At 37.8% G+C, this 16,420-nt stretch overlaps 1 protein-coding gene across 1 annotated transcript in view; it reads right to left on the reverse strand.

Annotated features, from left to right (window-relative positions):
- The window catches only part of AR (androgen receptor), a 117,685-nt gene that overhangs the window by 19,439 nt on the left and 81,826 nt on the right, over positions 1–16,420 (reverse strand). Inside the window, exon 2 of the mRNA XM_053474185.1 lies at positions 15,416–15,567. Within this exon, the coding sequence (XP_053330160.1) occupies positions 15,416–15,567 (152 nt within the window). The remainder of the gene's footprint in view (positions 1–15,415; positions 15,568–16,420) is intronic.

Genomic DNA, 16,420 nt, shown 5'->3' on the forward strand with positions numbered 1-16,420 from the left:
GGAGTCTTGATCATTCTAATGTTATGCAATATTAGTGACTAAATTAATAGTATTAGGGTAATTTAAGAATTAAGTTCTTTTTTCCACTTTGCACAGAACAGTGTGGTTTTTATGAACTTCGGCTATGCAATTGTGAGATTTTTAAATCTTGATTTCACAATTTGTTTCGTCAAAAATAATATTCCTGTCAGGTTGTGCCAAAAAAAAATAATAATAAAAAAATAACAACATACACCATTTATTTCTTATATTAGGAAAAGCAGTGCCAAAATGGATTGTGTGTATAGTGTCTACTAACCCACAAGTATTGTACTTTAATATTACAGAACTACTCACATAAGATTTTTTTTTGTCTGCAAACATCAGCTTGAATTTCAGAGTAAGTAATATATGGCAAGTGTTTTTATTTGAGCCATAAATGTTGGATGGAAAAACTTCATCTGGGCTTCTAGTAAATTATGTGGAATTCAGAAATCTGGTACGAGGTTTCCTCTTAGAGCAGTGGTTCCCAAACCAGTCCTCAAGAGACAACAGTGGTCCAGGTTTTATGAATCTCCCTACTGCCAAAGGCACCAAATGACATAGGGCACTCTTGAGTGTCATCACAGAGGTCTACAGAGTAGCCAATGTATAGGTAAGCAGTAGGGAGGTAGAGGCTCACACATAGGGAACCACAATTCCAAGGGCCAACCCTGTCCCAGGTTAACATACTGGCAGATTAATGTATCTTTATGAAAATGAAAGCAGAGCGTGATCAGCTATTAATGTTTAACTTGCGTGTGCCTACTAAAATTCTACATAATTCTACATATTAAGTTGCATAGCTGTACAGAGTTTCTTAATGTCATCGCGCCCGTACCACCAATGCTGCATGTTTTTCCGAATCGCCTCAGAAAATCACAGAAACAGCAATTGGTGTCATCATGACCTAAGAAAGTCACCTGCAGCATGTGAGAAGAAAGAAAACATAATGCAATGCTATTTAATGATCTTGTTTGAGTACCATCACTTGGGTGCCATGGTAGGCATGACATATGTCTAAATGTCAGGATCAGTGTGGTTGCTGTTGGCATGTAATTATTTAACACATAGATACCACTGTTCACACTGTTTATCCACAAATCACTGTGCACCAGGGACTATACAGACACAAGTGATCACAATAGTACATTAATGCATAAAGTATCTAAGCAGGAAGGGTGAGGCTAGGTGAGGCTAGCCAAGGTAAAAAGTCCTACAAGTATGAAACCCATAGGGCGCAACAAGAGGCAAAGTTAGGTAGGCCAAGAGGTCAGGTCAGGCTGCAAACCATTGCATGAGGAAAACACAGACACAGGCAAAGTACAGAACACAAGCAGAAATGACAATTCTTTGGCATGAGGGTACTTAAAAAAATTACCCACTCAGGCAGTGCCCTTTGTGTATTTTACTGAGGAAGCACCAAAGGAATTAGAGGTTGTGATAAGTGCTGGTCTGCATCTCAGTCCCAAATTATTCTAGAATATTCCCTTCTATCAGAAGATGGAAACTTAAGATTCCTTGTGGCAGCTACTAGCACTGGTTGCAGGGAATGCTGTCATTTTTAAAACTGACATGACAAATGAGGAGAGTAAGCTGTAACCTCTTAGAACATCTTAAGGTTAGGCTCAGAAGAAAGGTTTCACTGGTTTCCAGAGTATACTCTGCTAGAACATCACAATCATCTCATTCCAGCTGTACCAGGTAAATGCATTCATTGGGGCATCAATAAACCCGGATCCCACCAGGGATAGAGTAGCAGCTAGTCTTTGCATATTTAGTTTATGAAAGCATAACTATTACTTTGAATAAGTGCCAAATTTCAAGTATGTAGAACTAATGGTTATGGTTCTCTAGATCTGGAGCCAAGTGAGTTGTGCGATGATTAAATATTTACAGAAGAAACACTTAACTTAAACCTATAATGACATTGTAGATCCTTTGGAGAGTCTGTCACATTGATTAAAATGGAAAATAAGTTTAAAATTGCTCTAAATATGAAAACACTTGTGTGAAGACTGGGAGGCTACTAATAGTGAGTGTATCACTTCTCATATAAAATCATTTTATTTTCTTACGAGCTAAACATTTATCAGTATCATAGAAATTCCTACTTCTCTGGCACTAGTGGTCTGGGGCTTATTATTGCCTGTGATTACTATGTTCAAAAAGGTCCACATGAATTCCCTAGTCATTGACCTAAGATGAAGAAGAGACAGTGGTGGCTGGTGGGTAATTCCAATGGGGGTTCACAATATATACATTTAGAAAATTAAATGTACATTTACTACTTAATGTACAGGTTAAAATGCATTGGCCTAAATTAACCCTAAAGACCCCATCAACCGTAACTGCCCCTAAATTAACCCTAAAGACCCCATCAATCATAACTGCCCCCTAAATTAACCCGAAACACCCCATCAACCATAACTGCCCCTAAATTAACCCTAAACACCCCATCAACCATAACTGCCCCTAAATTAACCCTAAAGCCCCCATTAATCATAACTGACCCTAAATTATCCCTAAACACCCCATCAACCATAACTGCCCCTAAATTAACCCTAAACACCCCATCAACCATAACTGCCCCTAAATTAACCCTAAAGCCCCCATTAATCATAACTGACCCTAAATTATCCCTAAAGACCCCATCAACCATAACTGCACCTAAATTAACCCTAAAGACCCCATCAACCATAACTGGCCCTTAATTAACCCTTAAGACCCCATCAACCACAACTGCCCCTAAATTAACCCTAAAGACCCCCATCAACCATAACTGCCCCTAAATTAACCCTAAAGACCCCCATTAAATATAACTGCCCCTAAATTAACCCTAAAGACCCCCATTAAATATAACTGTCCCTAAATTAACCCCAAAGACCACATCAACCATAGCTGCCTCTAAATTAACCCTAAACACCCCATCAACCATAACTGCTCCTTAATTAACCCTAAACATTCATCAATCATAACTGCTCCTAAATTGACCCTAAACACCCCATCAACCATAACTGCTCCTAAATTAACTCTAAACACCCCATCAACCATAACTGTCCCTAAATTAACCCAAAAGACCTCATTAACCATAACTGTCCCTAAATTAACCCTAAACACCCCATTAACCATAACTGGACCTAAATTGACCCTAAATACCCCATTAACCATAACTGCCCCTAAATTAACCCCCACCTCCCCTAACTTTCAGCAGCCCGAATATTCATTTAATTTTAGCAACTAATCTATCAAGAAAGGGGCAGATAGAGTGACTGCAGGGATTGTAGTCAGACACTGCAGTGGGTGGGGAGACTCTGGGCTGGGCTGGGCTGGGAGGGCGTTTTGTTGGATGGAAGCTGACGGCTGGGAGCTCCTCCTCCGGTTCGTACATCTTTTACTGTGCGAACAGAGATCAAATGGGTGGCTCAGCCGGCGCTTTAGCAAGCACGGCAGAAATTCAGCCAAATAGGGCCTCTTCCTATCTCACAGGCATAGGTAGGCTACATCAGGGGACAGGAGGCTTCATGGCACGTGAACCCCAAAGTTCAAAGGGAAAAAAAATAGCAAAAATCATCAAAAATCCATTTTCATCTAATTTAGGATTAAAATGGATTTTTAATAATTTTGCAATTTGTTTTTCCTTTTGCGCTTGGAGGTTCACGTGTGCATTGCTCCTATGGAGAAGCCTCCACTGAGCAGAGATGTTAATAGAAAAAGTTAATTTTTTTGCTGATAGACATAAAGTGATGGGACCACAACGTGAATGGTGGGTTATGAGTCAGTAGATGGTTATATTTGGTGTTTCCTTTAGCACCTTAATAAGGTTTACTAACCTTTAGATTACTAACAGTGTGCCGAGTTGAGTAGCAATAAGAATCACAGATGTGCTACAAGGCACTAAATAAAATAAGAGGAAGCTGATAGGCCTGAACTTATAATCACACAGATCTGTTTTTTCCCTACTAACCTGACAGTCTGCTGCAATAATATATAAAGGCACAGGGTTATATCCGAGCAACTTCAATCACTATTAGATCTAGCCACACAAGTCAGCGGAAGTCTCCCTTTTTCTTCCAACTGCATGGCAAGATATTGCTTCTCACAACCCTTGTCAGGCCTCACGATAAAATTTGTGAAACATGATTATACTGATTGCAGCTTGATTATGCTAGATTTCAGGCATCAAAGCCAACTGGCCCTGTATTTGTTAGGAGACCCTAAGTAAAACAGTACTATGAAACGCAAAAGTCTTAGGTTCATTGAAGTCATTTTAAATACTGAGATGGAAAATTTGGTTTTGTGCATAAATGCAAATCAACAAAAGGTACATGTCCAATTAAAAATAGTCTAAATTTTAACATAACCATAACAGCTAGGAAGCATCAAGCTAAGGTGCTCTTGATACATCTACAGTATATAATACCATGCTTCTGAACTCAGAAAGAGATCTTTGCAGTAGAACATTTGGTGACTACTACTATTTAATTTATAAATTAAATATATAGGATTTTTTTCACCAACGTTGGTTGTCAACATTGGTTATTAACATTGGTGCTGATTAACTGTTTCTGCAGGTAGACCATGCTTGTGCACTTAAAGGGCCCTGGCAATTCCTAAAAGTGCTACGATTTTAATAGCAAGGCCATACTCTTGTGAAATGTTACTACTTACACTACCTTACCTGTGCCACACCTAGAATATAACACTGGTCTTTACAGATAGATGGAGTAGATCAGCAAGAGGTGGTCTGCAGACCAGGAAAATTCTCATGTATGCACATTTTCCCTGAGCTTGCCAACCTACATCCCCAGAGTGTGACATTTTGTTCCCACAGTTCTCTTTCTCAGAAATATTCTTACTTCCTTTACTTTGATGAGTCATTTAATGAATGCGAACATCTCTATCCTATCCCTCATCCTGCTATCTCTCCTCTACATAATACATACCAAATTATTTTTGCATTTCCTTCCTTATTTTAATAGTATTAAGTGGTGTACACTTGTATCTGTGTACTGGAAACCTATCCCCTAAAACTAAATCAGTACTCCAAATGAGCCTGATATTTTTGTGAATAAAGAGATGAATGACTGGGGTTTACTTTATTTATTGATACAGCTGTTGAATCTGTTTCCCAAGTATTTTCAGTTGGTGTACAATAAGCAAATAGGGTGCTGTTTAGACAAATATGTATTTTGTTTTCTAGCAGCTCTAAAAAAGGTTACAAGACAGTGATGTCTACCTGGCAGTAGGGCAAGGTACACATTCAGCAGATACCAGAGATGTCTTTCTAAGGCTGGTTGAAGTCAAAATCTAATAGGCACTGTAAGTCCAGAGATCTTCCAGGCACTATCAGCCATAAATACTATCAAGACTGGTACCCACTGAATAAATAAGACATTATGTGGTAAAGGTTAGATTAAATTAGTTATAAGTTATAAGCAAACAACCTGGATATTGGCATCCAGGTGAAATTAAAGAGGTGCAGGTGACCACATAATAATTCCATTGAGCTCTCTTACAACAGAGGAACAAACATGAGCAAAGGCTACCCCAAAGGTGACCTGTTCTTTTGCTCAGTATGTGCGTACCTGTGTGTGTCATTGCACAAAACGTTAATCCACTCCAAGGCTGTGTCTGTATCTGCTTGTCATGTAAGCAAAATACTTATCTCCATTCTATGCACTCAAGTTTGTTTTTTCCTTCTTTTATAATTATTGGACACCAGGCAGTTACAGAAAAGATTGTGGCCACATAGCCAAAGAATGATTCATGCCTGTGAACCATGTGAACTATGCAAAGTGTGGCATGTGTGTGCTGGTGAAAAGAGCCTTGCTACCCACTGCTATACATGGATAGGTGTGACTCAGTTATGGCTAAAATGTTGTGTGTATTACACACATAGCAGCATGCAAAACACTTTTTTGCGTTTCATTTGAAAGGCTTCTTGGTAGATACTCTAGAAAAAAGCAGCTTTTCAATTCAAAATGTGAAACACACAATGTACAGCTCAAAAATCTCACATATCACAGCAGCTGGCCTGAACCTTCTGTGGAATTTTGGAACAGTGGAGAACCCTGTCAGCTTCCTCCTTATACTACTAAATGATACAACCCGCTGCAGGATAGCTAAACAACAAGGCATTACATAGAAACAGAACAGAGGATGAAGAATTGATGAATTATGAATGATTAGAGGGTTAATAATTAAATACAATGGCACTGAAAGTGGTGCAGGAATATAACTGGTATTTCTATCCAAGACAGCTGTTTTTTCTGTTGTATTCTTCACAAGTTTTCACCACGTCAAGACTTAGAGGCAGCCTATACCTTGTAACCTTCATTAATTTACTTTTTCGTATACATTGTCTAAAGAATGATTGCATTTTTTGTGGCAAAGGTACCCAAACTCAGAGGTCATAATTTAAATACTGCATGTAGTTTTGTGGCAGTTGCTACGGCAGCAGCCTGGGCACGTTCGTAAGTTGAGTATTGTTGTATATTTGTTACTTCGTTGTTATAGAGATCTGGGGGAAATCCAATGTTGCAAAAGCAGTGTTAACTTAAATTGGGAACAGTAACAGTAAAAAAAATAAGTATAAATGATTTATAATATATTGTGAGCCACTATAACAGACACAGTTGACTCCAAGTACATATCGGTGAATAAATCAGGCAAGTAAATGTCTAGTAATTGTCTCAACATATTTGGTAGCTATTGCACATATGATTTGCTATATGGTAATGTTCATACTTTTATGTCATTTTACACAACCTATATGTAATATTACATTATTTTATCTTTAGTAATATATAATTATAATAAATTGGACTATAAACGCAAGAATGCTAAACTTGTTTGACTATATGAACAAAAGTATTGGGACACCTGACCATTACACCTACAGGGACTTCTATGACATTGCATTCTAAATACATAGAATTAATATGTAGTTTGTTCCCCCTTTGCAGCTATAACAGCTTCCACTCTGCTGGGAAGGCTTTCCACAAGATTTTGGAGTGTTTGTGGGAATATTTGCCCATTCATCTATTTCTGAGGTCAGGCACTAATGTTGGATGAGAAGGCCTGACTCGCAATCTCCAATGCAGTTCATCCTGAAGGTGTTCAATGAGGTTGAGGTCAGGGCTCTGTGCGAGGCAGTCAAGTTCTTCCGCACCAAACTCAAAGATCAAAAAAGCAGCCAGGAGAGTACCCTCTCCAGCATAATGGGGAACCATAAGGCAAGGAAGGCTAGATAGGTGCTGGTGGTAGGTGATTCAATTATAAAGAAGGTTGATAGGGTAATCTGTCGCCGGGACCCTGAATGCTGAACAGTATGCTGTCTCTCGGGTGTGCAGGTTCCACATATTGCGGATCGGGTAGACAGATTGTTGGGAGGGGCTGGAGATGATTCCGCGGTTGTAGTACACAATGACTAAGTTAAGGGCAGCTGGGGGGTCCTTTTAGGGCACTAGGTCAGAAACATAGGCAAAGGACCTCCAAAGTAATATTCTCTGGAATATTACAGGTACCACGTGCTACATCAGGGAGACAGCTTAGGGGGATAAATGCATGGCTAATAGGTTAGTGTAAGAAAGAGGGATTTGGGTTTTTGGAGCACTGGGCAGACAGTTGGCTACATACTCTTCAGCAGGGATGGACTGCACCTCAATAAAAAGGAGGGTTACAATGCTAGGGGAGAGGATGGCTAGAGGAATCAAGGATCTTTTAAACTTTATTCTGGGGAGGAGGATAAAGATAGAAATGAAGTGCTAGCTAGTGGGGTGGGGTGGGGTTAGCATAGACAATATGGAGCTACATAGTACAAAACCTGCAGTCATGTAGTATTCGTCAACTGATGAGCCAAAAATGGGTAGTAACCTTAAATGTCTTTTAGTAAGTGCGAGAAGCTTGGCAAACAAAATGGGTGAGCTGGAGATACTGGTAAGTCATGAACAGTATGATTTAAATGGTATCACTGAAACGTGGTGGGATGATACGCACAACTTGTCAGTTAATTTACAAGGTTACTTACTTTTTAGAACAGGCAGAGTAAATAGAAAAGGGGAGCGATTTGTTTATATGCAAACCCTAAACTAAAGCCCAGTACTAAGGAAGCTGTGCATGATGACAGTAGTAATGTGGAGACACATTAGTAAATAGAGTCTCACACTACTTATAGGTGTATGCTACAAGCCACCAAAAATTAGCAATGAAGGGGAGGATCAGCTGCTATTTCAAATTGAAAAGGCTGCAAATTGGAATTAAGTTTTATTCATGGGAGATTTAAATTACCCAGATATAGATTGGAATAGTGGAACTTGTTCCACTAAGGGCAGCAAGTTTCTGAACCAGCCTAATGACCAATTTATGTCACAATTTGTAGAGACCCCAACCAGAATGGGTGGCTGTCTGGATCTGGTAATAACTAACAATGAGGAATTTATCTCAAACATCAAAGTAAGAGAACACTGGGAATATTGACATAACATAGTTTCATTTGACATTAGTTCCAAAAAAAACAAATTGGTAACTACTCTACAATTACACTCAATTTCAGAAGGGCACACTTTGACGGGCTATGGTCAACTATGTAATGTATAGACTGGGATGGATTGTTCTCTGGACTAAACACAGAGGACAAATGGAATTCCTTTAAGCACACATTGCAAAATTGCACATCCTAATATATGCAGATGGGAAACAAATATAACAGAAGCACAGCAAAACCAATGTGGCTTATCAGGAAAGTAAGACGGGAAACAGGAAATAAACAAATGGCATTTAACCATTATAAAAGTGAGGGATCAGCAGTATCATTTACGGCATACAAAGATGCCAACAAAGCCTGCAAAAAGGTGATAAAAATGGAAAATGAGAAACTAATTGCCAAGGAGAGTAAAACTAATCCCAATAATTTTTTCAAGTATGTAAATGGAAAAAAGTTAAAGGTAGAAAATGTTGGTCCTTTATTATCTGAAACGGGAAACTTGGTTAGTGAGGACAGAGAGAAAGCTGACATCTTAAATCTTAAACTTTTTTTTCCCTTAAGTTTATACCAAGGAGGAACTTTTTTAAGAACTTAATTTTAAGGAACCATTAAAGCAAACATGGCATTGGCTGGCACAAGAAAAAGTTCTCAAGCAATGAAATAATGTTAAGGTAGACAAGGCCCCTGGACCGGAGGGCATATACCCAAGGGAACTTAAGGAGCTAAGCCTAATTCTGGCTCAACCATTATTACTGACCCAGAAGCAGGGGAAGCTAAGTATATACTCCCAAGTATCCTACCTTGCTTGGGATAGTCTGAGCTGTAAAATCAATGCAATAACACAGACCTTCACTGCGCTTCCCACGTGGCAATGTAAGGCGGTAATGCTGCTAACTCTGCCCACTCCTACACCGACCCCAAATCTTCCCATTCCCAATGCAGGTATGTCCCAATTTGGATGCCTAAAATGTTGTGAGGTATGTATACATTTCACAGGGCTACTGTCTAAAATAACAATGAACAATGGGTTAAAATAAATTTATGGAGAATGGAGTGACTTATGACTTTGATCTTGGGGTTGTCCTCCCTTGAAAAGTTTCTGTGATACCCATAGAAGAATGAACTGTGTATACCATCAACATGCAACAGGGAAGCAACTAGTTTATTTTTAACCTTTACTTGTATTGTAGTACCTATTTAAACTTACTTTGGTAAAATAACAGACTGTGCAATATGCGTGATACACAACATAACACATCTGCTTTAGGTGCACAGGGACTAAAACTCCATTAGTAAAATGGTTTGCCATAAAAACACACAAAATCATTTATATTAATGAAAATTTAGGATGTTTCATAGGGGTAAATTTGCTATATTTAGTTTATACATTAACCTAAACCTCCCTAGGTTAGGATTTACTTTGTAGATACCCATGATAAAGCTTATTTAGCTTTATTTTTCAACCACTTTTTCTTGCTTTGGCTCCTTTATGCAGAAAAATATTCTATATTAAAACGGAATTCTAAAATATTATAAGAAAGAGTTATTTGTTAGTAAAACTTACTTTTTCAAGTTTAAAATGGTGAGTTATACTAGCTAACCTCTTTATAGTGTAGACATTACTATATTCTGTACGGATCACATCCCAAAACTATTGTATAATACCTTGCTGGCTACTGAAAGATGCAGAGGTACAGTGCCAATACCAAATGACACGAGAACAGGTACAAAAAATACAGAAAATGTGCCCTGCTGAACAAATGTAGAAAGGTGGTTGGCTTGGCCTGAATAAATCAATTATGTATTTATTTATTTAGGTTTTCTGCACAGAGGTCAAAGGGACACTGCCCAGAACCCAGTGACCTATAGAAGTCCAAAATCTAATAACCAAAGGACATAGGAATTAAGGTAATTATGGAGTTTGAGTAAAAAGTGTTGTATACCTTAAGGAAAATGCCCCTAAAACCTTAAATAAGTGGTAAAGCCAGCTCCCATCCCAGGTTGTGGCGATAGATATAGTTTGTGGCAAGCGTAGAGGGATCCTGAAAGGACCCACAACCAGAGAGGGAAGAGAGTTCCTAAGGTGGCTCCACTTCTGGTTCAGGTTTGGCTGGAACCTAGACTGAGCCAATGGCAGCTCTCCTAGAAATAACCCAGAAACGCAGACTTCAGGAACCAATAATGAGCTTGCAAACTCTAAGTCAGATATGAAGGGTCCTCAAAGCAAAGGTTTGCCCAGAGCCTCATTTGTATTAAGGATGGCCATGTATTTATTTATGTTACTGCCTTTCCAAAAAGAAAAAGAAAGAGCGTTTGTTTTGCTTTGGGGCAGATATTTACCAAGCTCTTACTCTTCTGAACTGCATAAAACATAATGCAGCAAAGGCTCTGCCATATTTATGAAAGAAAAATAAATCACTGCCTTCAGTGGGATTATTTTTCTGTGAGAAATCTGGTATACATTTCTGGCATCTGTTTTTCATTAAGAAATAACTTAAAATGTATTCTAGTTCCCTTTCACCAAGCTTTAAGTAATTTCCAGCTCTAAAAAACAATGAGGACTAATTGCACTTTGCTGCAACGATCTGCAGATCACTTGAAAATCCTTAATAGTGACACTTTGACATTCAAGTTATCTGAACAATGTTAAACCCTTAAACTGGAAGCAGGGAGGAGAGCTGTGGTACTAGAGGTTTTATGGCTAAATCAGATGCACAGACAGCCTTGAGTTCCTGCCAGATGAATTCACCTTATCTATGTCTCAACAGCCCTGAAATAGCTCTCACAGCTCTTCCTTTCAGTGAAGGTCCTTTGCCATAGCATGTGAAGGAGCTGTCATGTGACAGCAAGGAGAATATACTATACCTGAAAACGTATTCCCAAATGTGGTAATGCCTTAAATCCAGAACAAAATATACCGTATATTTCTCCTATTCTAGATGCCTGATTGCCAATTACAAGGAGGCAGACATTCAACTTGCACTGCAAATTTTGTTAATGTTAAATTTTACTTAATTCCTTAGTATATCATTATAAAACTATCAACTGCAGCTCCTACAATGTCCATTAAATCAACATGATTGTAATTGTCTCTAAACTACATTATAAATTCTTTAAAGCTATTTTTGTGTGAATACATTTACAAACGAGTCACCAGTTGTCCAACTACATAATATGTTATGTGCATAAATGTAAAACATGTTATTTCCTAGCAAGACAATGACAGATACATTCTCACTAACTGGCCAATTTATTTTTTATGTTTTTAAATATTCATAACTTGTTTAAACAAAATACTTAGGACAGGAGGGATTAGTTGTGCACCTTTTGTAATGCATTTTGTGGCAGTTATTTTCATATTGCATATTAAAATAACTTCAAAACTGCTGAATATTTTTTCTTTTTAAAATATAAATTTTTACATTAGTTAAAGTAAAGTTGTAATTGCTGTAAGATCTCCTTTAAGCATTGGAAGCACAATGTCAAAAGACTTGTACCAAATCTCTTGAAAAGTAACATAGTAATATAGGGTGAAAAAAGTCAATTCGGTCAAGCCCATTGTTGATCTAGAAGAAGCTGGTTCAGAGCTGCGCTTCAAAACGGGGAAAAAATATTTGTCTTCAAAATGGTAATCTGATTTTATCACTGGATCGACAATTTATAACTCATTAGGTCGTTATAACCAGGTATATAGCTTTTCTAAAAAAAAACTAATCCAGCCTACTTAAAGGTTGGTTGAAGTAAATAACACAGCCTCTGTGAGCTAAGAGCTATATTGCTCTTACTGTTAAGAGTCCTTTTTGCATTTTTCAGTGAAAATGTTTTTTCTGAATGGATGACCGCTTGTTCTTTGTATGGTCCTGCTTGTACTTACCGTATTTGCTCGATTATAAGACAACCCCCCCAAATTTGAATATTAATTTAGGGGAAAAAAAGAAAAAGCCTGAATATAAGACTACCCTATAAGAAAAAGGTTTTACTAGTACACATGTAAACAATTTTTTCATATTTAATAAAAACTATGATTGAGATTCCTTGGTGTCTAGTGGGGGCAGCGCACCAGCGGTGGAGGTCTGTGCGATGCGCGCAGACAACCTCCGCTGGTGCTGCCGGCACTTCCGCTGGGGCTTCTATGACTGAGCACCGGAAAGTCATGTGATGCCGGCGCTCCGTCATAGAAGCCCCAGAGTAAGTGCCGGCAGCAGCAGAGGTTGTCTGCGCGCATCGCTGTGGGAGATCTGGATCTTAGTCTTGTAGTTATTTTTCAGACGATGGTTATATTTCAGAGCATTTGCTCTGAAAAAACCTTGTCTTATAATCGAGTAAACAAATTCAACTTTTGTAGTCTTTCTTTGTTACATTATTTTTCCTGTAATTAAATTGCTAGCAAAACCATTGACAAAGGCTGGTGGTAGAATAAGTGCATGGAAAGCGGTAACATGCCACCATTTAAAATACCTTAGGGTATCTAGTTTTCAAAGATATATGGTTTGATGGGGGTAAATTGAATTAGCATGTTTCTAACATGTCACAAATAGGACATGGGCGCAGGGTGACCAGCGTTGAAAAATGGTTGTGATATAGCAATATGCTACTTGTACTTATTGCCCTATAACTTGCAAAAAAGATGAAAACATTGTGTATTTCTAAACTCAGGACATCTATTTAGCAAGTTTGTTCATTAGCTTTTGTAGATGAGTAAAATATGTTTTAAATAAAAGTTCAGAATACATGTACTGAAACTGTAATCTATATTTTGCCCTCCATAGAATTAAGTCAGTCTGATGCTTTAACACACTTTCAAATAATTATCTCACTACAGATGTCAGGCTTATGGGTCTGTAATTGCATGGCTTAGAATGTTATCCCTTTTTGAGTATTGGTACCACTTCTACTTTACACCAGTCTTTTGGCACCATGCCAGATAAGAGAGACTCCTTGAAGAACAAAAGCACTGGTCTGGTTATTTCTCGGTTGCATTCCCTAAGTACTTGAGGATGTATACCATATGGCCCTGGGACTTTATTTAGTTTAACCCCTTCAGTCCCATATGGACGTACATATACATTCTATAAAGCTCTGCTTAAAAGCCTTTAAGGATTTACAGGTACGTCCTGACTTTCTTGCAGCGACAGAGACATATTTCTAGCTTCCTGGCTGACCAATTGTTTGTAACGAATAAATTATAAAAAACATCCCTAGCTCTAAATGTAAGTAAGATAATCCCCCACCCTCAATCACTACCCCCAAACCCACTAAGCCATAACTATTAAAAACACCACCCTACAGGGTACTATGTAAGGGATGCATGTGGCCCTCTTGAACATAAAAAATATGTATGTGGGGTATATCTGTAATCAGGGGATGTTGCTAAACAAAAATTCAGTCATTATTCAATAGTGGTACCTAAATGTAAAATAAATTCTAAGAATCACAAAAATGTTTTTTATTGTTCTGAAAACAAGAATGTGTAATCTGTTTGGGTACATCAAACACAGAAAAAAGGAACCTTAATGAAACCCATATATGGTAAAAATGGTGAAATTGTTCAGGGACTCGAGGTAACAAAAACCCCTGAGACTGAAGGGGTTAACTTTATTATCAAATGCATCACTTTTTTCCCTTATGTCATGTTTGAGCAAATTTACTTGTAATTTTAACCCTTTCCTTTCCAGGGTTTTTTAGTACCCTTAGTACCATACGTTTTTAGCCCTTTTCCCTGTTTGATGCACCCACAAAAATTACACATCCTTTTCTAAAAACAAATAGGGCTTTCGTTTAAAACCATAGAAATACACAAATTGTGAGTGCTATTATTCTATTCCTTACATAGTACCCTATAAGGAAGTATATTTAATACTTTTGGTTTAAAGGGTTAGGAGGTAGTGAACAGTGGTGGGTTATAATTTTACATGTAGTGCTAGGGCAATGAGATGTCAGGGCTTTTTTATTTCATTATTATTAGTGCAATTTGGACAGAGATCCCTTTAGGGATTTCTCGTACACCTTATGTATGCCAGTGAAGTCACAATGACAACCCTGAGCTCACTGTATTGTTTTTTTTTATTTTATTTTTCATTTTTATTTCATTATTATTATTATTATTATTTTATAATGACATATAAATAACATTTCCCTTTGTGGGAAGAGGGAGAAACATTGTTTCTCACACTCGTCCCTCTGATTGCCCCTGCACTGATTACACTGTAATTAGCAAGCAGGGCTCCATACGCTTGCATTGCTGATCGCGATGCATTCGGTGAGCCAGCAGGGGGATTAGAGATCAGCGGTGACAGCTACTGGAAAGGAATGCCTGATCGCATAATCGTGCATTCCTTATGTAACCGGTGCTCGTGTTGTTACACGCGAACGGTCAATAGGTTAGCGATGTCCCTGCCGCTGCAACAATGTGAGGAAGGCAATCTTACCATAACTTTTGTGGATGTACATGTAGGTCCGTAGGGGAATGAAAGGCTTAATCTGCAAACCTGCAGGCATTGGTTTTTCATTGGTAAACAATGATTTAAAATGTCTGCCTTCTCTTGATCTTCACGAACCAACATACTAATTTCAGATTTTCTACTCAAGCCATTCTAAAGCAAAGGAATAAGTAAAAGCATTGTTTCATGTCTTTTCTTACAGAAGGGAAAGAACCCCAACATCAATGGGAACAGTGGCAAGAAAATATATAAACATTTTTTGTAATTATCTTGGTTATTGAGCAGGAATGTCATTTATAATCAGCTTTAATACATATTTTCTATTAATTAATCTGTTTCACTTATTGCTAGCAATATGCTCTTTAATGATTACATGGGCCTTTTCAGTGCTACACAGTGCTATATCTGTTCAAATTACTTCAAATTGTGATAACTTTGTGTATAGTGTAATGGTTGAACAAGTGATTACCTTCAGCAGCTCTCTTAAAGAAGACTTTGCAGCTTCCACATGTTAGAGCTCCGTAGTGGCAGCCGGAGGCCTCATCACCACAGATCAGACACGTTTTCTGTGGTGGGAAGTAATAATCAATGGGTAACAGGTGATCTCTGCCAGCCTCTAGCCTGCAAAAGGTCAGAAAGAGCTCTGGTTACATACAGTGACAATAGGTGAACTCCATTATGAACATGTTTACATATATATATATATATATATATATATATATATATTGCATTGTCTTGTTTTAGTTTAAAGTATTTTAGACAGTAATCAAATGTGTGCCTCAAGGTTAGTTATGTATCAATATGTATGGAACCAAAGAGAGGGTTTGGTTCTGGGGGCGGAGTTTAATATGTGTTGCACTGAAGTTAACCAGGATGTAGTTAAGTAGGATGAGACGCATGTGAACTGAGTATAAGTTGGAGTTGAAGTTTATACAGTATGTTTTAAGAAGATCTGTTAATAAAATCATTAAGCACTGCAGCTGGAGTCTCAGAGCCCTGTTAATATACAGTAACGTTGAAACAAGTTAGTGACATTTAGCAGTACTCTCGTCCCTTATTAGCCATTTGAAATGTTTGTATTATGCTTGAAATTCGAGTAAAACATTAGAAATCGGGACTGTGAATAAAATCTTAAACAAGGTCTTTATTGCCCTTTAAAACTATAATGTAGTTAGGCATTTCATGACCCCAGTGGATTTTATTGATCCCTTTACAAGCAACTGCAACAAAATACATGCAATACAGGAAAAAGCAAGAAGCGTTCTAATTCTTACAACCTTTACATGAGAAGATACACAACCCCCACACACACATATTTTCACACCTTCCAATTTTAATGTGATTTATAAATTGCTATTTATGGTATTTACGATAGCTGTAATTTGAGTAATGGTGTAAAGCATTAACAACAAAGATATATTTACATAACTACATTTATACACTTCCTACAATGTCACCACCGTCTTTTATTTTT

This window comes from Spea bombifrons, chromosome 8 (genome assembly GCF_027358695.1).
Source record: "Spea bombifrons isolate aSpeBom1 chromosome 8, aSpeBom1.2.pri, whole genome shotgun sequence".
Taxonomy (NCBI): domain Eukaryota; kingdom Metazoa; phylum Chordata; class Amphibia; order Anura; family Pelobatidae; genus Spea; species Spea bombifrons.